The 21660-nt window shown below is 24.5% G+C and overlaps 5 protein-coding genes across 10 annotated transcripts; all 5 read right to left on the bottom strand.

Moving 5' to 3' along the window:
• Positions 1 to 211: 211 nt before the first annotated feature.
• Positions 212 to 1893, bottom strand: LOC123260665. The gene is made up of 6 exons (XM_044721901.1): positions 1859 to 1893; positions 1596 to 1675; positions 1391 to 1529; positions 1128 to 1316; positions 463 to 568; positions 212 to 391 (listed from the first exon to the last, which is right to left on the bottom strand). The coding sequence occupies exons 2-6, from the start codon at positions 1663 to 1665 to the stop codon at positions 215 to 217; spliced, it is 681 nt and encodes a 226-aa protein (XP_044577836.1). The 5' UTR covers positions 1666 to 1675; positions 1859 to 1893; the 3' UTR covers positions 212 to 214.
• Positions 1894 to 4014: 2121 nt separating this feature from the next.
• LOC123260668 lies at positions 4015 to 4931 on the bottom strand. The gene is made up of 4 exons (XM_044721909.1): positions 4850 to 4931; positions 4587 to 4775; positions 4406 to 4511; positions 4015 to 4348 (listed from the first exon to the last, which is right to left on the bottom strand). The coding sequence occupies exons 2-4, from the start codon at positions 4772 to 4774 to the stop codon at positions 4046 to 4048; spliced, it is 597 nt and encodes a 198-aa protein (XP_044577844.1). The 5' UTR covers position 4775; positions 4850 to 4931; the 3' UTR covers positions 4015 to 4045.
• Positions 4932 to 5483: 552 nt separating this feature from the next.
• Positions 5484 to 7342, bottom strand: LOC123260666. Its single transcript, XM_044721902.1, has 5 exons — positions 7196 to 7342; positions 6979 to 7129; positions 6694 to 6882; positions 5731 to 5836; positions 5484 to 5654 (listed from the first exon to the last, which is right to left on the bottom strand). Exons 1-5 carry the CDS (start codon positions 7269 to 7271, stop codon positions 5499 to 5501), a joined length of 678 nt encoding a protein of 225 aa, XP_044577837.1. The 5' UTR covers positions 7272 to 7342; the 3' UTR covers positions 5484 to 5498.
• A 524-nt stretch (positions 7343 to 7866) lies between these two features.
• On the bottom strand, positions 7867 to 12736 carry LOC123260667. 5 transcript variants are annotated; one of them, XM_044721907.1, is made up of 6 exons: positions 12662 to 12736; positions 8930 to 9008; positions 8702 to 8846; positions 8414 to 8599; positions 8220 to 8340; positions 7867 to 8052 (listed from the first exon to the last, which is right to left on the bottom strand). In XM_044721907.1, the coding sequence occupies exons 2-6, from the start codon at positions 8994 to 8996 to the stop codon at positions 7900 to 7902; spliced, it is 672 nt and encodes a 223-aa protein (XP_044577842.1). In that variant the 5' UTR covers positions 8997 to 9008; positions 12662 to 12736; the 3' UTR covers positions 7867 to 7899. The 5 variants fall into 5 exon arrangements, with proteins under 5 accessions (XP_044577842.1, XP_044577841.1, XP_044577843.1 ...); XM_044721906.1 differs by having other exon boundaries at positions 12619 to 12726; XM_044721908.1 differs by lacking the exon at positions 12662 to 12736 and adding an exon at positions 11809 to 11827.
• A 1783-nt stretch (positions 12737 to 14519) lies between these two features.
• LOC123260664 lies at positions 14520 to 16979 on the bottom strand. Of its 2 annotated transcripts, XM_044721899.1 has the most exons (6): positions 16784 to 16979; positions 16508 to 16609; positions 16295 to 16448; positions 15995 to 16186; positions 14842 to 14947; positions 14520 to 14776 (listed from the first exon to the last, which is right to left on the bottom strand). In XM_044721899.1, exons 2-6 carry the CDS (start codon positions 16587 to 16589, stop codon positions 14579 to 14581), a joined length of 732 nt encoding a protein of 243 aa, XP_044577834.1. In that variant the 5' UTR covers positions 16590 to 16609; positions 16784 to 16979; the 3' UTR covers positions 14520 to 14578. The 2 variants fall into 2 exon arrangements, with proteins under 2 accessions (XP_044577834.1, XP_044577835.1); XM_044721900.1 differs by lacking the exon at positions 16508 to 16609.
• Between the last annotated feature and the right edge of the window lie 4681 nt (positions 16980 to 21660).

Genomic DNA, 21660 nt, shown 5'->3' with positions numbered 1-21660 from the left:
TCATCACAATAATAATTTTCAATTGATAATAATACGCGCGTCTAGTGCGCTTTCTGCTTAATCAATTGAAGATTTATTATCAACTACTCGTAAGTCATAGTGTACAAAAATAAATTTATTTTGCCATTAACAGCGGATGGTATGTGTGATCTTTTAAGTTTTCACTTCGACCCTAAATACTAAATTATTTTTAAATTAAAAAAATCTTAAATTTTCAACCGAACATTCCGTGGTTTTTTATTTGATCGTTTATAATAACAACAAGTTTCTTAGATAAATATGACGATATTGCTTTGTAATTATCAGTAATCATTCTTGGAATGATCTTTGATAAATTTTCACTCCATTTTTTACTTTCTTGATTACTTAAAAATTCATTTGTGGCTGAAACCTGTTGAATTATTCATTAAAATTATTTACAAGTAATTAAAAATTGACTATATTTTAAAATACAATAATTACATCAAATTTTCCTAAGGACATTTTTAATCTAACAGATTTAACTTTGAGGTCACCGAACATATTTGTGCTGACTATAAAAGAAACTAATGAATTTGTAACAGTTAAGCTGCAAAAAAATTTTTTTTAATAAGTTTAATAAAATACATTTTTTAATTGAAAATTAAGGTAAATATTTACAAGTGGGGTCAACCATTTTAATTTTCATATTTTTGAACGAAAATTTCTATCTGATTTTATTGATTTTGAAAAATACATAAAAAAAAGAACAATTAAAAAAAAAATGGATTATCACAATTTTAACAAATTTTACAAATTTATAAATTTTTTAGAAAATTGTGATATTCCACTTTTTTTTTTTAATTTTTCGTTTTTTTTATGTACTTTTCAAAAAAAAATATATCAAAAAAAGATAAAATATAAATTTTATCCAAAAACGTGAGAGCCAAAATTTTTTCCAACTTTTGAAGGCAAAAAAGCTATCGAAATCTTAATTTTTTTCTTTCACGACATTTTTTATGATAAATGCGCCGTAAAAACAAGCAGAATAAAAAAAAAATTGAAAATATTAATTTTTCACATAGTTATGGGGCCCAAAATGGAGATGACCTCAATTGTAAATAATTACTAAAAATTTTCCTAAATATTTATTAATAAAAATAAAATACTTGTAATGTCCTTTTCCGACGTAAAGTCTGTTTAAATAACGAGTATCAATATCATAAATTCCGCTAGATATAATTTGCGGAAAACTTAAGTCGACGATAATTCGTCTGAGCCAATAATTAACGCTCAATTTTTTGACAATGTAGTGAGACAAATTTTGAATATTAAAATCGGTGAATTTACCTTTGAAGCTATTTAAAAAAAAAATCAATTATCGTTAATTATATTTATATTTCCTTTTTATTAAGCAAATAAAAATACCGACTTTATTATTTTGTTCCTGTAGTCAATAATATGTTGATTAGATAAATAAGGATCGTAAATCGGTTCTTTTTCTCTCATTATTTTTTTTAAATCATTGTTAAGAAAGTTCGACAATTTTTTATCTGAACTCCGCAAAACAGCTGCACAAATTAAATTATTTATAGTTTTAATTATATACTCAACTGAAAGAAAAAAAGGATATTTACTGTAGGATGGCGGCGATGAACCAATGGCCTGGTTAATTGATAATAAAATCATCCAAATTGTCGCTTTCATAATTATTTATCTGAAATTTTTATAAAATGAATCGATTATGTGTAATTAAATATTTATACGTATGTGAGATAATAAATTATAAATCAACATCGATAAACTTATCGGTTATACTTATTGTAAATTAATAACGACTATATATATTTTTCAAAGCAAATATTTTCGAGTAATTCAAGCAAAAAATAAGTTTTCTTACCTTTAAAAAATTATTGTGCTTTAAATGGATTTTTTTAGTTCATTAGTTAGAAAGTTTTATTTATTTAAACATTTTTTTGGACTAATCTATTACACTTACTGATAATAAATTGCATAATTAAAAAAATATACTTGGATGTCAAAAGATAGCACTCAATGTTGTCATCTGAACTCAACTGTTTATTATTTTGATGTATTTATTATGATTATTATATTTTAAGGTGTTATTTATTATTTTTGAAAAATATTTTTATCGAGTGTATTTAATTATGTAGAAAATTTTACTGGAATTAATAAAAATTAATAATAAAAAAAATGTATAATAAAGTAAAAAAACTTTTATATGGAAAAAAAATGTTTCTTGTATTATTATTATTATTATTATTATTTAATCTTTAAATAAAAAACGAATTAATAATAAACATAATAATTATAACTAACTTATACAATCGATATTATTAAGAGAATAAGCAAAATTTTGTGACCAGCGTATTTATATGATAAAATAAGTTTTTATGGTTGAATTTGGTATCGTTGAAAAAAGTCCTGACCTGAAGTTGTGCCTTTTCATGGTTTCATATCATTCTTACCAATAGTCAATTTATGATGATAAGTATTTAGGCTGCATTCAAAAATTCTCTATCTCTAGATACAAAATTAAGAAATGACCCTGTATCTCGTGAACTATTGACATTTTTAAAGATATAAGCTCATACCGATGTTACACACATCAAGAGCTTTCATTTAAGTACCCACATCATTTTTTCATATATCATATATTTATATATATTATATATGTGTATACATGAAAAATATATCAAAATGCATGTGGATACTCAAATGAAAGCTCTTGATGAGTGTAACATCGAAATGAGTTTATATCTTAAAAAATGTCAATAATTAAGGGGGAACACCACTGTGACGATCGAAAAAAAGAGGTGATTTTCGGGAATTTTTTTGACAGGGAAAATAAAGGAATTTGGAGATCGGATTTTTTTATTTTATTAAGGATACATTAAAAATTATCACCCTAAATTTTTATCAAAAAATATTTAATTATTACAAAGTTATTAACAATCTCGTAGAGCACTAGAAAAAATTTCCCCCTCCATGGTTGATTCGATAACTCAAAAACGGATCATCTGACAATAAAAACCCAAATTGCTTTTTAATCAGTAAGAATGTAGTTATCGTCGCACGAACGAAATTTTGAAAATTTTAATTCTTAAAAAAATGGCGACTGATTGAAAATTTTCTCACTATTCTTACTGTTCTTTTTTTTGTTTTAACCCGCCTAAAAAAATTTTTAAAATAAAATCTTTTCAAATTCCATACGTACGACGATAACTACATCCTTACTGATTAAAAAGCAATTTAGGTTTTTATTTTCAGATGATCTGTTTTTGAGTTATCGAACCGACCGTGAAGGGAGGAAATTTTCTCCAGTGCTTGACGAGATTATCAATAACTTTGTAATAATTAAATATTTTTTAATAAAAATTTAGGGTAATAATCTTTAATGTACCCTTAATAAAATAAAAAAAAAACCGATTTCCAAATTCCTTTATTTTCCCTGTCAAAAAAATTCCCGAAAATCACCTCTTTTTTTCGATCGTCACAGTGGTGTTCCCCCTTAATAAATGACCTTGTATTTTGTGAACCATTGACATTTTTAAAGATATAAGCTCATCCCGATGTTACACTCATCGAGACCTTCATTTGAGTACCCACATCATTTTTTCATATATTTATATATATTATATATATGTATATATTAAAAATATATGAAAATGCATGTGGGTACTCAAATGAAAGCTCTTGATGAGTGTAACATCGGGATGAACATACCTTTACAAACGTCAATAGTTAAAAAAGTACAGTGCAATTTAACAAAAGTCATTATTTAATATAGCAAAATTTTATTTATTTATAGTTCTCAAGTCACGGCAGTTACATAGTGACTGCAAGGTTGCTAGTTATCATAAATTTCTTAGTGTGTGAATGCAAAAAAAAGATATGAAATAATTTATAAATTATAAATTTAAAAAAATATAAAAACAAAGGAAAAATTCTCTTATAATTATAAAAATCAAAAATGCATTTTATTATTATCAAATAAAATAAAGAATTTTTTTTTCTTAATAATATAAATATAATCTCTTCCAGAGTGAATTTCAATAAAAAATCTTTACTCGACATTACCTTTGCAATGTTTTTTAGTATGCGTATTTACATAATAATTAATACAAAGTATGAAAGCAGAGTTATTATAACCAGAAATATTAGAAATACTAATATCTGCATTATCATTATTGTTTTTAAGTAAATTGTTCTGAAGCTGTTGGTTGATAGCGGCTATTATTTTTGGAGTAACAAATGCTACTATTGGGTCATGATGATCAGCAATTACAGTTGGAACCAGTTGAGATATATTAGCGTTCCAATCGTTCGATTCCTCTTCATCGTCAAAGCTGTCGCTTGACGCTACAAACTGTTATTTTACATTATTATTAATTATCCGATAATATAAATTATTTAATTATATTACTTCAAAATCTCCAATTGATATTTTCGAAACAAGGGATGTAATTTGAAAACCTCCAATTATTTTAATATACTCTTCGGCTGAAACCGAAAAATCTCGGACAGTTACGCTGAAAAATTTCAATATTAATTAATTACAATAATTAAAAAAAAATACAATAATAATAATAACAATAAAAGCATACTTATAATATCCATTTCCAATATAAGGAATATTTTTATATCGAGCGTCTACATTATAAAATCCACTGGAAATTATCGTGGCAAAATTCAATTCAATATTTACTTTTCTGTTCCAAATATTTACATTTGAATTCTTTACAATATAATTTGATAAATTATCCACAGTAAGCTCACTCAATTTTCCATTCATCCTATTGATGAATAATTTTCTTTTTTAAATTAATTGTTATTAAAAAAAAAAGAATAATGTTTTTAATAAAAATACCGATATTAATGTTCCATCATCGTATTCCACGATTTGTTCATCTGATTTGTACGGATCAAGAATTGGTTCATTATTTCTCATAATATTTCTTAGATCATCTTCGAGAAAATTTTTTAATTGACTATTTAAATTCTTGCAGTAAAAACAAGAGCTAAAAAAAATAAAAATTTATATAAAATATTCAATAAAAAAAAAAAAAGAAGAAATTTGTCGTTACCTGCTTTGCGATTTTTTTGTGAGCCAATAACTAAGCTAATTACTATTAAAAAAATAACACATATAAATCGCTTCATTATTTACACTTGCAAAAAAAATCAATAAAATTCTAAGGAAAAAAAAACAAATTGATTTTTTTAGTAATCGGGAATTTATTATATATACCTTACTACTATCAGCGGTAGAAGGACATACATTTTTTATCTTTATTCAAATGTAACAATCTGTTTACCTGATCTTTGAGTGTAATAAATAAATACGCAAGTACTGATGCGAATGATATTATTGTTTACATATCGTTATCAGTGAATATATTTAAAACAATAAAATCAATTTTTATTTATTCTAATTTTATTTATCGTTGCGCTCAATATTTGAATTATAAAAATAGTCAAAGTACAAAAAAATAGTTTTTAAAGATAGTAAATTTTTTTCAGAGATTTTGATTTATAAAAACAATTAATTTTTTTGAAATATATGATGCCAATTCATTGTGATCTTCTTTTATTATCTTTGGTACCAGTTTAGATATTTTCTGATTCCAAATTAATGTGTTATTTTGGTCTAATAATTTGTTGGACCCTGAAAACTGTAATATAAAAATGTAAGGTATTGATTTATTGTTGAACAATATAATTTTAATCATTCAAAATTTTTTTATTTACCTCAAAATACTCTAAGGACAAATAGGTATTGAGATATGTGACATGAAGTCCACCCCAAATGGAAAGCCACGCTTCAATATAGATTTGCAAACCTTTTAGATTCACTCTAAAAAAAAACAAAAATAATAATAATAATACTTCCTATTAAAAATTTGGTAATTATTTACAAGTGGAGTCAACACCCTGTTGGGCCATAACTAGGTGAAAAATTTTTTTTTGATTCTGTTTGTTTTTACGGCGCATTTATGATAAAAAATGTCGTGAAAAAAAAAATAAAGATTTCGATAGCTTTTTTTATTTCAGAAGTTGGAAAAAATTTTGGCTCTCATGTTTTTGGATAAAATTTCTATTTTATCTTTTTTTAATATTTTTGATATATTTTTTTTTAAAGTACATAAAAAAACGAACAATTAAAAAAAAAAAGTTAAACATCACAATTTTCTAAAAAATTTAGAAAATTTTTTTGAAAATTTGTAAAATTTGTTAAAATTGTGATAATCAGCTTTTTTTTTAATTGTTCATTTTTTTATGTATTTTTCAAAAAAAATATGTCAATAAAATCAAATAGAATTTTCGTTCAAAACAATGAAAATTAAAATGGTTGACCCCACTCGTAAATATTTACCAAGAATTTTTATTATTATTATTATCATTATTATTGTAACGTTCCCGTTGAATTTATGATATTTAATTAAATTTAGTATTAAAAAATTTTAACTGCTTCGTTGGTGATGAATAAAATGCATCATCAGCGAAGTAACGGAAATCGCTTGTAATAAGATAGTCGCCGAGCTCTAGCCTAAACATCGTGAGAGATATTATCAAAATTTTGTACTGGAAAATCCAGAACGTTACATTATGATTATTATTAAACAGCAATTCCAAGTTATTAATCACAACAACAACAATAATAATAATAATAATAATAAATTTTTTCTAAGAAAAAAACAATTTATAAAATACTTGTATTGTCCTTTTCCAACATAAGGAGTACTGCCATAATAAAAATTAACATCATAATATCCTCTAGAAAGTATTGAAGGAAAATATAAATCAACATCAACTTTACGTGTCCAAAAACCTACGTCTGCTTTTTTTACATTATAGTATGACAAATTCTCTACACTAAAGTCATCAAACGTACCTTTAAATCTAATTAAAAAATTTAACAATTAATTTATGTTATTAAAAATCAAAAAATAATTTTTTTTTATAATTAAACAGAGAATATAAGTATGATTGAATTACGAAAGTTTATTATCATTGTATTGAAAATTTTGTTGACTCTGTTCGTAAGGATCGAAAACTGGACTGCCATATCTCATAATTTCTCTTAAATCATACTCTAAAAAATCATACAACTGTGAACTCAAGCTTCGCACCAATAATAAAACCGTCTCTAACAAAAAAAAAATATTTTATAAAATAACAAATTTATTATTAAGATAGTAGAAAAAATTCTCACCATTTTTAGTTTCAATCGATGAACCAATCACTTGATTTACAACCAAAAGTGTAACGAAGATAATTATTATTTTCATTTTAAAATATTTAGAAAAAAAATTTTAATTCTTAAGTCTTGGGTATTACAGGTGAATGTAAGGAAAAAATTTTATAAACTGGCTTAATAATAAAACCATCATTCCATTTATACTCTAATTTTATACAATCATAATTTACAAAATATAACAGATGTTATCTACTGATAAAAATGATTTATGATTAGTATTGACTATCCGGATCAATCAATCGATTTTTTTTATCATTCAACAATCAAAAAAATTTATGACAATCAAATCAAACTAACAATTCTATAATTTAAATATATAAAAATGGTACTGAGTTCAATTTAATATAAAAGCTAGTTCAGTTTCATTTTTTTCGGGTAATTAGTTTAATATTGAACGTGTTCCGCCGAACTAAGTACTGAGCAAACTTAGTAAGATATATATGGTAGGTAACGCTTTGACTATACTTAGGCTAACTAATGGGACTTAGTTTAGCTGAACAGGCTTAATGTACCCTGATTTCTTTATGGTTTATGATCAGAGCGCGTAAAGCGCGCGATTTAACTTTATAGTATCTTATTATTATTATTAATAAATGATAAAATATTTTATTATTTGCATCAGCCTATAATGTTTGTATTATTTCTTTAAAAAAGAAGATTTATTTATTTAGATAAGTAAGAAATATTTGTGATAAATATGGCTCTATAATTTCGTGGCTGTCAAAAATCATCATCGGCATGAGCTTTGATACTTTCTTGCTCCATTTGTTAGACTCTTTTTTACTGTCCAAATATATGTTTGTCGCTGACAACTAACAGATAAAAAAATATTTTAGTATTTATTTTATAAATAAATTTTTTATAGATAATAAAATTATTACACTGATAAAAAATTAACTTGATATAATTTTGAATAATTTCTAAGTTCAAAAATTTTTCTCTAGAACCAAATAAATTTTTTTAATAAATATATATTTACTTTAAAAATTCCTGGTATTATTTTGAGCGCAAGAGACTTGAAATAAATTCCATTACGTTTTAAATAAGTCCGTGAAGATATTTGAGCTTTAGATAAAACTCTCAAATCTGTTATTGTCAAACTTAAAAAAAAATAAATTAAATAATTAATGCCTTAATCTAATCTAATATTATTAAATTTTATTTTTTTATTACTTGTACTGTCCTTTACCGATGATGTCGTTTTCCAGGTGACGAAGATTAACGTCGTAAGATCCGTTGATAGTTAAAGTTGGAAAACTTAATCCAAAAATAATATTTTCTTCGTGATCACCATTGCAATACATTACATCATAATTTGATAAATTATTTATATGTAAATCGCTGAAATTGGATTTTACTCTAAAGTTAAAAAAAAATTTTATTAATTATTTCTTCAATTTATTTTTATTAAAAATAAAATAAATCTGAATTTTAATATTGAAATATGATTGATGTTATTACAAAAATTTAGTATCGTTGAATTGAATTGTATTTTGATTTTCTTCTTTATAAGGATCAAGTACTGGATTTTTTGTCCTCATAAAATTTCTCAGATAATATTCCAAATAATCCCAAATTAAATGGTCATATTTTTCAATATCGATATCTAAAAAATTAAATACATAATTACAGCAAAAATGTTTATTAAAATAAAATTAACTGATTAAAAAGATAAAGAAAATATTTTACGATTTAGATCTTGAGATGGCAAACAAATCACTTGGCTTAAAATTGTTGCGAAAATAATCACTCTCATCTTTAATTATCTCTTTAAACAATAAGATACGCTTATTATAAAATAAAATACATAAATAAATCATTTATTTTAAAAACTATCTCTTTATACTCTATTATTATTATTATAATTATTATCAATAAATTTTTGAGATAAAATAAAAATTTTAATAATCTAAATCACATCCATTATATCTAAATAATTGAAAAATATTATCTGGTATCACACACTTATATAAATAGATTATTTTTTATCGCTAAATCAAGTATACTTTGTTCTCCAATAATCCTTGTATATAATTTTTTATTTTAAAATCAATAATAATAAAATATATTTATTTATTATACCTGTCTTTAATCCTAGTAATCTTTATCTTTGATCTAGGACCTAGGATTTAGGACCTAGAGTTTATTTTATTTTATTTTTTGTCAGTAGTAATCTTTGAAATGTATATACGTTATATAACTTTGAAATATATTGGTGGTTTGTAGCGTCTAGCGGTGGTTACATTTCAAAGTTGTAAGCCGGTTTTTGATCACCTTCTCTCCGATAGAAACTTTTCCTAATATTTTTTGTCAGTATATACTAATAATAATAACAACAAAAGTCCAAGGCCGTGGATTGTAAAGTTATGTTATCAAGAAATACTATTGTATTATAGTATGTTATCCTAATACTTATGACAACTTTAGATTATTTTATTAAAATTAATAGTCATAATAATAATCTGTTTTATTAAGAAAATAAGAAACATTTTGTGTCTACACGGAAAAAAATTAACTGTTGCTGCAACAGGAAAATATCCTGTTACAGCAACAGAATAAAGTCCTGTTGCAGCAACAGGATTACTACTGTTATTGCGACTTAATAGTAAAATATAGTTGGGTCATTCCATGTCAAATTGACCTACAGTTGGAATTGACCCCTTTTGATTTGGATAAATTTTGATCAGAAATTTTATCATACAACGAACTTCTGCCAGACGAAAAAAAATAAAAAAATTTTATTCAAAAGATATGCAAATTCAAAATTTCGCTATTTTTTCAGTTTTTTAATTTTGTTTTTGGAATATCTCGAAAGTTATTATAGATACGGGAATGGCCTTTCGTTTGTTTGAAAGGGGACTATTGAAAACTTGGGGCTATTGAAAAAAAAAAATATTTGGAAAAAAATTTTGAAAAATGCCAAATTTGTCAAATTTTAAATTTTTGAAAATCGTCAAAAATCTCGATTGACATTAAAATTTTGGCTCAATTTTTTTTCTGTATAGTACCTTGTACTGATCTTAAAAGACCCTGAAATTTTTAGAACTGTGTGTTTTTTTTTAAATATGAATTTTTGAATTTCAGAAAAAAGTTTTTTCTTGTTTTTTGCAACTTTTAAATAAGGTAAAGTTATGCAGATACATAGTATTGTAATTTTGAGCATTAAAAAATTAAATGCACGACGTGGAAATATTAAATAATAAATTAATTTCAATTTTTTTTTATTTTTTCGAGTAATCTTAAAGTTAGGCTTTACACATGATATAGTTTCTTATTTTTTTTTAACGCATGATATATTTTGTCCGTTTCTTCACTTCAATAACAGTTTTTAACGACAACAAATATTAAATTAAATCATTCTTTTTTATTATTTAAATTCAAGTAAAATTCATGGAAACTATTGTAATTTTACAAACTTAGCTAATCTAAAAATATTTGTAAAATTACAAAACCGTTTTGTAAAATTAGTAATCTCACAGAGCTATATATGTTTTGTATTATTACTATACCCGATTGTAATTTTGAATAAATATTTTGCCTATTAGCTTCCAATACATTTCTTGTAAAATTACAATAGAAATTTTTAACAGTGTAGTATCTTGTGAATTATTGACGTTTTTAAAGATATAAGTTTACCCTGACATTACACTCATCGAAACCTTTCATTTGAGTACCCACATCAATTTTTCATATATTTTATATATATTATTTATGTATATATGAAAAATATATGAAAATGCATGTGGGTACTCAAATGAAAGCTCTTAATGAGTATAACATCGGGATGAGCTTATATCTTTAAAATATATGTTATATACTAGCTGTTACTCGCCCGCTCCGCTGGACGTTTTATAGAATTGCATTTTTAGATCTAGACTTGACATTTAATTAAAGTATTGTTTTGATTTGCACAGAATCCCAATTCTATCGAATTAGCATGTACCTTTTATCCATGGAATTATTCTAGCTAATATTTATTGTAACTTTCAATGTGCAATCATTATAACTTTCCCGTATCTTTCTTACAAAAATGAATAATAATTGATGTGAAAAAAAAAATTTGCAATGAGCATTGAAAGTTTCAGTTAAAGAAATTGCAGGTCTCATAAGTGAAGAAATCTGCCTAGTATATAAACATAACCAATAGAATTAAAAAATTTATTTTAAACAAATGACAATCGAATAGAATAAATTTAGTTACAATTATAGTTAATATTATCGTCCATAGTTATCATAAATAAATTTTTTTTTTATCTCAGGAATGTGGACAAGATAAGATCATAATAACAAATTACATTATTATTTCTGCGACGTTTCGGTCATTTATTTGACCTTCCTCAGGCATCTGAAAATTTCACATGTTAATAACCAACAACATAACATAACAATTGTTACAAATACAATATTTACCATAATACGAATTCTAACAATCACTATCTTACATTGCACTTGTAATTTGTTATTATGATTCTATCTTGTCCACATTCCTGAGATAAAAAAAAAAAAAAAAAAAAAAAATTTAGTTACAATAAAAATTCATTATTTCTAAGTCAAAAAAATATAGGTACCGGATAAGTAATCTCCACCATATCATATACTAAAACCTTCTCCGAAACACGCTGCATCTTACGGTATAAGTATTATTCCGATCGGTTCAGTAGTTTTCGCAGTATAACTGGACAAAAAACCCAGTTCTCCATTTATTAGTATAGATATTACATAATTAAGAAATGACCTTGTATCTTGTGAACTATTGACATTTTTAAAGATATAAACTCACCCCGATGTTACACTCATCGAGACCTTTCATTTGCGTACCCACATCAATTTTTCATATATTTTATATATATCATATATATGTATATATATGAAAAATATATGAAAATGCATGTGAGTACTCAAATGAAAGCTCTTGATGAGTGTAACATCGGGATGAACTTATATATTATAAAATCTCAATATTTAAGAAAGTACAGTGCAATTTAACATAAGTCATTATTTAACAAAGCAAAATTTTATATTTTGTAGTTCACAAGTCACGGCAGTCACATAGTGACTGCAAGGTTGCTAGTTAGTTTTTAATAGTGATTTTTTATATTACCGTCTTTTTATCCATGATTTAAATAATTTTCTTTAAATATATTATTATTATTCAAAAATTTCGAGTAAATTATAATAACAATAATAATAATAATAATAATAATAATAATAATAATAATAATAATAATAATAATAATAATAATAATAATAATAATAATAATAATAATAATAATAATAATAATAAATTTAAAGGAATTACAACCAAATATAAATATAAGTATTTATCTCTCATACATTATTAATATTATGGTTATTGTTAAATTAGCTTAATACTTTACACTTTTACATTGAAAGTTGTAATTTTGTTTTTTGTAAAATTACCAAGAGCGTTAAATAACAATAAATAAAAATATTTTCTATACTAATAAACACAAAACACAACTGTCAGTTTCTTGATAGCAATAGTAAATAATTCTAAAAAAAAAAAAAAAAATTTTTCTACTTGATAAATATAGGTCAAAAGTCGAGATTTTAATATTTATCTATCATGATTCATAGTTTTTTATCAAGCTAGTGTATATTTTGTAAATAATTGTAAAAATTAAAAAATTTTTTAAAAACAATTTTTTGGAATAAAATGGAATGGTCAAGTGACTAATAACTTCAATTTCATTAATAATCAGTACTATTGTTTTTATTATTTAAAAAAAAAGTTATTTTCAAAAATATAAGATGAAGAGATCTTATAAAAAAACTTCTAAATTGACAAGTTTTGCGCGCATGCGCAAAACTTAGTAATATTTTTCTACACCAGAGTTCACTGCAGTCGGTATAAAAAAAAATAAATAATAAGTATTTGATCTCGTAGTAATAATATTTGGAGGTTTGTTTTGAAAGATTACTAATAATTATATTAAATTAATAAAAATATACGTTTGTTTATTTATTAGCGAAGAAAAATGTGGTGGGAATGCATACCATCGGGTGCTATAATTGTCATTTGTTTGGCATTACCACAGTACTCAGCTTGGTACTTTAACAAAGCCGTTTATGGAAATGTAAGTTTTTGTTTATTATAATATTAACTTATAAATTATTTAATTATTAATTACAATTATTCATACTTGCTGTAAGTTATTTTCATAATTGACGAACAAAAATATTTATCCAATTCACTTTATTGATTAATTAAAAAATTAGTTTTTCTGTTACGTCATTGACTTTTGTTTATAAAAATTACAAATATTAATTACTTTTAATATTTTATTATCATTGACAAATTTTTTTATTTTTTCAACAACTAAATTTATTAAATAAAATTACTGTTAAAAAATTGCATTTTTAATATTCAAAAATTCCTACATGTCAATTTTTTTGCTATAATTAACTTGTTACAAAAATTCTTTAAATGATTGAATATTTGTTAAAGTAATTTTCATATTATTATTATTTAATATTTTGTTTATATTACAGCATTATAGAAGATCACTGGAGTCTACTTTTGATCGAAACATGTTTAGCAGAGATTCAAGAGTTGGAGGTGCTCCGTGGATTCTTAAGGTAAATTATAAAATAAAACAATTTTTGTATTAAAATCAACATCTGTCAATTTTTTTGGATTTTTATGACAACTAAATTATTATAAAATAATTTTAATAAAAAATTACAATTGCAAATTTTCTTTAAAAATATTTTTTTTATAATTTATTTGTAAAACAAAATGTCAAATGTCTCCTGGATTCAGTATAATTAAAAATTAAGGTTATTTTATTTTTTAATCCTGAAATTAGCAGACGACAATTTTTAGATTTTAATTGGCAAAAAAGAAAACTAGAAAATTAATTTATAATTTTACAATTTTCTTTAAGAAGAATTTTAATTAAAAATTTATCTATGTATAATTTATCTGTTGAAAAAATCCTAAAAATTATCAAATGTTCAACAGTATAATTATAATTCTTTTAAATAATATATTAATAATAATAATAAATTAATTAAATATTTTTTCAGGGACTAGAAAGCCTCCCCGATGAATAATTAAGTCACTGAAATAAAATCTAAACTTTCATATAGATAACTTGTAAATTAAAATTAATTATTGCGATATGTATAATTTAAATATTATCGTAATAAACATCTAAATAATTAATTTAAAATATTTATTTTATTTAATTACAATTTCACGAAGGAATTCTTAATAATAACAATATTAATTGAATTAAAAATATTATTTCTGCAGTTGAATTTTTTTAGTTATAAAAAAAATGTATAAAAATAAAAATTTGATTAATTATTAAATTAACCAAGCAATTGGAGTAAATCTTCCCAAGTTTTACCTTCCAGCTTTTCATTAGCCATATCAATTATTTTCTCAGAAACTACCGCCGTTATATCGTCATGATAGTAAACAGTTACTATTTCCGGTAATACATCTGATATTACTTGGCTCAATATTATCGATGTACTGTTGTCATAGAAGATTCCCGTTCCACTAAACTATTAATTAAAAATTTTATTAAAATTTTTAAAATTAATTATTTTATAAAAAAAATTATCATTACTTCTATTTTTTCAAGTGAAAGTTTAAGATCCAATGATTTTATGCGAACACCGCCAGAAACTGATATAGTTAATACAGCAGAAATTGAAAAATTTGTTGCAACAAATCTAAAAAAATTTTATATAATCTATATTATTAAGAGAATAAGCAAAATTTTGTAGCCAGTGTATTTATATGATAAAATGGGTTTTTATGGTTAAATTCGGTATTGTTGGAAAAGTCTTGACCTGGAGTTATGCCTTTTCATGGTTTCATATCATTCTCACCAATAGTCAATTTATTATGATTTAGGCTGCATTCGAAAATTATCTCTAGATAGATAATTAAGAAATGACCTTGTATCTCGTGAACTATTGACATTTTTAAAGATTTATTATATCTTTATGAGCTTATGCTCATCCCGATGTTACACTCATCAAGACCTTTTATTTAAGTATCCACATCAATTTTTCATATATTTATATATATTATATATATATATATATATATATATATATATATATATATATATATATATATATATATATATATATATATATATATATGTATAGATGAAAAATATATCAAAATGCATGTGGGTACTCAAATGAAAGCTCTTGATGAGCGTAACATCGGGATGAGCTTACATCTTTAAAAATGTTAATAATTAAGAGATGACTTTGTATCTTGTGAATTATTGACATTTTTAAAGATATAAGCTCACTCCGACATTACACTCATCGAGACCTTTCATTTAAGTACCCACATCAATTTTTTATATATTTTATATATTTATAAATATATTATATATATATGTATATTATGAAAAATATATATATAAAAATGCATGTGGGTACTCAAATAAAAGCTCTTGATGAGTATAACATCGGGATGAGCTTATATCTTTAAAACCGTCAATAGTTTGTAAAAAAATACAGAGCAATTTAACAAAAGTCATTATTTAATAAAGCAACATTTTATTTATTTATAGTTCACAAGTCACGGCAATCACATAGTGACTGCAAGGTTGCTAGTCTTCACTTAATCAGATAAAAGAAGAAAAAAATTTTTTATTTTTATTTAAAATGAAATTGAAATAAAAAATTTTATCAAAAATTTACTATAAAAAAATTTTACTCTAAAAAATTTTTAAACAAATAAAATAAAATACTTACTGAAAATTTCCTTTACCATAAATTGGAATATCTTGATTAGCCATACCATCGAATTGATATAAACCACTTGAAACTATTTTTGGGAATGTTATATTGAATGAAATTTGAAATTTCAAGAGATTGAGATTAGAACTTTCAACAACATAACTCGATAACTCTTTCAAATAAAAATCATTTAACGTTTCAATGAATCTGAACAAACAACAAACAAATAATCAATAGACTTATTTATTATTATATCTATATATACATATACAAATATATATAATAGAACCAATCAATAAAAGAAGATATACTAACGCAAGGTTTTGACTGTTGTACTCAATAGTTTTATCATTTCCAACAAAAGGATCAAGAACAGGGATTCCCAACTCTATATCTCCTTGCTTCATTACTTCACGTAACTTAACTTCAAGAAACTCCCGGAATTTTTCATCATAACTTTGTCTTGAAGCTAATTAATAAAAAAGTAAAAATATAAAATTGTTAAAAAATAAATAAATAAAAACTCACGTTGATCCTGAACAATAATATAATATCCAATAACATTATCGGCGATTAATATGACCGTGAAAATGGCCTCGAAGAATTTCATAGCGAATCAAATGATGGGTGCTGTAACATCCCGTATTAATTTATAATTAACTTTTAACATACGTTGTAATTTATTACTTTGTCTAAAATACTGTGTACGTATGAAAAAATAGTAAACAAGATATTTTCAATTTTAAGCAATGTGGTGTTTTTTTTTTTTTTTCTATATATTTTTGCCAGATGAAAATTAAATACCTTTTATCATCCGCCAAAATATTAACTGAGTGTAATGGATCAACTGATCTATTTATATTTATACGATATTATTATCGTCCATTGACTTGTATTAATTCTTATGTTATCATTTATCATGATATTGAAATCAGACAATTTTTTTTTTTAATTATTAAAAAAATTGCACTTGAAATTTTTTTTTCAATTTGTAAATTTAAAATTTTTTTAATAATTATTAAATCCCAGTTCGAGCTATCTAATAATTACCGTAATAATTACCGTAACTTCTATTCTTACCGTGTGCCACCGGCACACAAAAAAAAAAAGTTGTCAGTACTTTTGACGGGACCCATATATCTTTATGTATTTCGACCCGCTGAATCCGAATTTGAGGTCAGTTTGACCCGTACACCATCAAATTTTCGAGAAAACTTTGAAAAACCGAAAAAAATGACGAAAATCGGCAATTTTGGCGATTTAAAATGATTAAAAAAATTTTTTTGACTTTAACTAAGCATGATTTTAATGTATTTCGACCCACTTAATACTTATCTGAAGTTTATTTAGACCATAAGCTATTAAAAGTTTAAGTAAATTCCAAAAAACCCTGAAAAATTGCAAAAATAACAAAAAATTCCAGATATTGTGTTAAAAAAAAATTTTATAAAATTAGATCAATCATAATTCTCATGTATTTTGATCCGCCGACTATAAATCTCGAATTTATATGGCTCAGACATCTCTAAAAATCTAAATAAATGGCAAAAAACCACTGAAAATTAAAATAAATCAAGTCCGTTATAATAAAAATTAATTTTCAAATAAAAATAAAGAATTTTTAACATGTTATCCGATTTGTGGAATATAAATTTTGAATTTTTTGACCTAAATCTTCAAAAAATTTTAGTTAATTCTACTTTTTTTTTATATCGTTTTTATTACACCTGTGTCTTGGTGCAATCCTCTTGCAACACTACTGTTAGGCTAACAATCAGGGTTCACGAAATATCCCCGCTTTTTATGTTTGTGGGATAGTCGCGATCGAAAAAATCACTATGTTAAAAAAGAATGGCCAACGAGAACGAATTTGAATCCTGGTTTTCACAATGTTACCCGAGAACCTCTAATTGATCCTTCCAAGTACTTACTACCGCCACTTCACATGAAGCTTGGTCTTATGAAGCAGTTTGTCAAAGCTTGAGACAAAGATGGCAACTGTTTCAAATATTTGGGGGAAAACTTTCCAGCTATAAGTGATGCAAAATTGAAAGAAGGAATTTTCGATGGACCCTAAATTCGGACTTTATTTAAGGACGATAATTTCGAATATGAAATGAACGAGATTGAGAGAGCAGCATGGGCAAGCTTCAAAGAAGTATCACAAAACTTTTTAGGGAATACAAAAAGTGAGAATTACGTGAATTTAGTTGAAGAGTTGTTGTACAACTACGATACTTTGGGTTGCTTGATGAATTCAAAATTGCACTATTTAGATTCTCACCTTTCACACTTTCCTGAAAATCTTGACGATTACAGTGAAGAGCAAGGCGAAAGATTCCATCAAGACATTAGTGTAATGGAAAATCGTTATCAAGGAAAGTGGGATATCATTATGATGGCTGATCATTGTTGGACACTGAAGAAAGATCTACCTGAGAAAATAAAAAAGCGAAAGAGAAACCCTTTATGTAGGTCATTTGAAGATAAAAGGGTTAGATATAAGCGGAGAATGAATTAAGGGGTTATACGCAGTTGCAAAGCTAAAAAAACAACATTTTTTTATGAATTTTTTCTAGACACAGTTTTTAATTATCAATTACAAGTGATGGTTATTTAAATAGAGCCTACTTTCAAGAATACAATAGCGCGTCAATCATGTAAAAATATAAATGTGCACCGCTCCTGTAGAAGATGTTCTGAACGACCTCTAAAAAAAAGGCGCTTGGCGGTGATCTCCATTTCGGTAGTTTGGATTATCTGAAATCAAAAAATATGGTGAATTCTTTTACAGGATAGATTAATGCAGGTATTGGACGAAGGAATAAGATTCAAAAAAATTATTACTATTTTTTTTTTAACAATTTGGAAAATTGTTTTTCAACAAAAACGAAAAATTTTTTACAAATAGACGCCATTTAGTCAAAAATCAAAATTTTTCTTATTCCTTCGTCCAATACCTGCATTAATCTATCCTGTAAAAGAATTCACCATATTTTTTGATTTCAAATAATCGAAACCACCGAAATGGAGATCACCGCCAAGCGCCTTTTTTTTAGAGGTCGTTCAGAACATCTTCTACAGGAGCGGTGCACATTTATATTTTTACATATTGACGCGCTATTGTATTCTTGAAAGTAGGCTCTATTTAAATAACCATCACTTGTAATTGATAATTAAAAACTGTGTCTAGAAAAGATTCATAAAAAAATGTTTTTTTTTTAAGCTTGGCAACTGCGTATAACCCCTTAAAATTAAAAAATAAACGGTTTTGAAAAGATTTTTTTAAAGAATTAAAATTTTTTGAGGATTTAGGTCAAAAAATTTAAAATTTATATTCCACAGATCGGATAACATGTTTGATTTGATTTTGATTTTCAGTGGATTTTTGCCATTTATTTAGATTTTGAGAGATGTCTGAGCCATATAAATTCGAGATTTATATTCGGCGGATCGAAATACATGAGAATCATGATTGATCTAATTTTATAAAATTTTTTTTTAACACAATATCTGGAATTTTTTGCTTTTTTTGCAATTTTTCAGGGTTTTTTGGAATTTACTTTAACTTTTAATGGCTTATGATCTAAATAAACTTCAGATAAATAGTAAGCGGGTCGAAATTCATTAAAATCATGCTTAGTTTAGGTCAAAAAAAATTTTTAAATCATTTTAAATCGCCTAAACTGCCGATTTTCGTCATTTTTTTCGGTTTCTCAAAGTTTTCTCGAAAATTTGACGGTGTACGGGTCAAACTGACCTCAAATTCGGATTCAGCGGGTCGAAATACATTATTATGATAATAATTATTATAATAATTTAGATTTTGAATTTTTTTATTTTTCAAAAGATTAATAAAAATTGATTGTAATTTTTTTTTATTAAAAATTATTTATTAAAAAATTAGTACTTGTAATTTATTTTCAATTTTTAAAAGTAAAATTTTTTTGTTAATAATTTAGATCTTTAATTGTTATATTTTTCACAAAATTAATAAAAATCATTGTAATTTTTTTCTTGTGTCAAACAACACGCGTACTTGCATGCACACGCAATATTACACTCACAAGTTGTAAATAAAAAATAAAATAAATGAATTTTCTGTAGCCTTTTGTGCGCAATATTCTCTTTTTATTATTTTCCACTTGAATTACGAACTCTCGTTTCAATTGTTCCTACTTGAAGCCTTAAGTATCATTAATAGGAACTCTCATTAAATCTCTTGTAATCTCGAGACATTCAATCGCCTCTTCTCAATTTTTATCTTTTTTTTTTCAGTCAGTTTATTTTTCTTGTAATAAATTATACCATTCCAATAAGTTATTTTTATTTTATTGATTTTATTTATATGCCAAGGCAAACATACATGATAAGTTTATAAATCTGTAATTACATAAGTAATACGATTAATTAATCGTTTTAATAAGTATTAACCGATAAAATCAGTTTTTTTGGTAAAATTTAATTTCATTGCAAAGCTCTTGAGTTAAATTTGGGCCGTTTCAAGGTTTAATATCATTCTTACCGATAGGCAATTTATGATGATAAGTATTTAAGCTGCATTCGAAAATGCTCTACCTCTAGATACGTAATTAAGGAATTACCTCGTATCTTGTGAACTATTGACATTTTTAAAGATATAAGCTCATCCCGATGTTACACTCTTCAAGACCTTTCATTTGAGTACCCACATACATTTTTCATATATTTATATATGTTATATATATATATATATATATATATATATATATATATATATATATATATATATATATATATATATATGAAAAATATCTGAAAATGTAGGTACTCAAATGAAAGCTCTTGATGAATGTAACATCGGTATGAGCTTATATATTATATATATGAAAATGCATGTGGGTACTCAAATGAAAGCTAATAAGTATTAATCGATAAAATCGGTTTTTTTAGTGAAATTTAATGTCAATGCAAAGGTCTTGATTTGAAGTTAATCTTATTAAATACTAAGAAATCTTTCTATCAGTGAAGTTTTTATATGCTCTATCTAAATACATAATTAAGAAATGACCCTGTATCTTGTGAACTATTGACATTTTTGAAGATATAAGCTCACCCCGACATTACACTCATCAAGACCTTTCATTTAAGTACCCACATCGTTTTTTCATATATTTATATATATTATATATAGGTATATATGAAAAATATGTGAAAATGCATGTGGGTACTCAAATGAAAGCTCTTGATGAGTGTATCATCGGGATGAGCTTATATCTTTAAAAACGTCAATAGTTAATAAAGTACAGTGCAATTTAACAAAAGTCATTATTTAATAAAGCAAAATTTTATTTATTTATAGTTCACACTGATAGAAAGATTTATTTGTATCAAAAAATATTTGTTAAGAGTTAACAAATCATTTATTAGAGACCTCTTTTTAGTATTAAACAAATATTTCTTAGTATTTAAAATGATTTGTTTGTATTTAATAAATCTGATATTCATTTATTAAATATTAATAAATCTTTTTAAATACTAAGAAATATTTATTAAGGACTAAGTGGTCTCTAATAAATGATTTATTAAATATTAACAAATATTTTTTATTATAAACAAATCCTTCTATCCGTGCACAAGTCACAGCAGTCACATAGTGACTGCAAGGTTGCTCGTTATTTATTAAATTGTTAATTTTCTAA

Source organism: Cotesia glomerata, linkage group LG3 (assembly GCF_020080835.1).
Source record: "Cotesia glomerata isolate CgM1 linkage group LG3, MPM_Cglom_v2.3, whole genome shotgun sequence".
NCBI lineage: Eukaryota > Metazoa > Arthropoda > Insecta > Hymenoptera > Braconidae > Cotesia > Cotesia glomerata.
This window is presented reverse-complemented; position numbering and strand designations above follow the sequence as displayed.

Bases quoted from the DNA above. Each gene is read 5' to 3' on its own strand.
- LOC123260667 (XM_044721907.1), bottom strand. From the start codon at position 8,996: ATGAGAGTGATTATTTTCGCAACAATTTTAAGCCAAGTGATTTGTTTG. The intron at 8,847-8,929 runs GTAAAATATTTT...TTAATTTTTTAG, and splicing joins GCCATCTCAAGATCTAAATC to ATATCGATATTGAAAAATAT. The intron at 8,053-8,219 runs GTAAATATATAT...TTTATCTGTTAG, and splicing joins TAATACCAGGAATTTTTAAA to TTGTCAGCGACAAACATATA.
- LOC123260664 (XM_044721899.1), bottom strand. From the start codon at position 16,589: ATGAAATTCTTCGAGGCCATTTTCACGGTCATATTAATCGCCGATAAT. The intron at 16,187-16,294 runs GTTAGTATATCT...TTGTTTGTTCAG, and splicing joins TACAACAGTCAAAACCTTGC to ATTCATTGAAACGTTAAATG. The intron at 14,948-15,994 runs GTAAGTATTTTA...AAATTTTTTTAG, and splicing joins TATGGTAAAGGAAATTTTCA to ATTTGTTGCAACAAATTTTT.
- LOC123260668 (XM_044721909.1), bottom strand. From the start codon at position 4,774: ATGAATGGAAAATTGAGTGAGCTTACTGTGGATAATTTATCAAATTAT. The intron at 4,512-4,586 runs GTATGCTTTTAT...GAAATTTTTCAG, and splicing joins ATTGGAAATGGATATTATAA to CGTAACTGTCCGAGATTTTT. The intron at 4,349-4,405 runs GTAATATAATTA...GTAAAATAACAG, and splicing joins TATCAATTGGAGATTTTGAA to TTTGTAGCGTCAAGCGACAG.
- LOC123260665 (XM_044721901.1), bottom strand. From the start codon at position 1,665: ATGAAAGCGACAATTTGGATGATTTTATTATCAATTAACCAGGCCATT. The intron at 1,317-1,390 runs GTCGGTATTTTT...TTTTTTAAATAG, and splicing joins TACAGGAACAAAATAATAAA to CTTCAAAGGTAAATTCACCG. The intron at 569-1,127 runs GTATTTTATTTT...ATTTTTTTGCAG, and splicing joins GTCGGAAAAGGACATTACAA to CTTAACTGTTACAAATTCAT.
- LOC123260666 (XM_044721902.1), bottom strand. From the start codon at position 7,271: ATGAAAATAATAATTATCTTCGTTACACTTTTGGTTGTAAATCAAGTG. The intron at 7,130-7,195 runs GTGAGAATTTTT...TTTTTTTGTTAG, and splicing joins ATCGATTGAAACTAAAAATG to AGACGGTTTTATTATTGGTG. The intron at 6,883-6,978 runs GTAATTCAATCA...TTTTTTAATTAG, and splicing joins TACAATGATAATAAACTTTC to ATTTAAAGGTACGTTTGATG.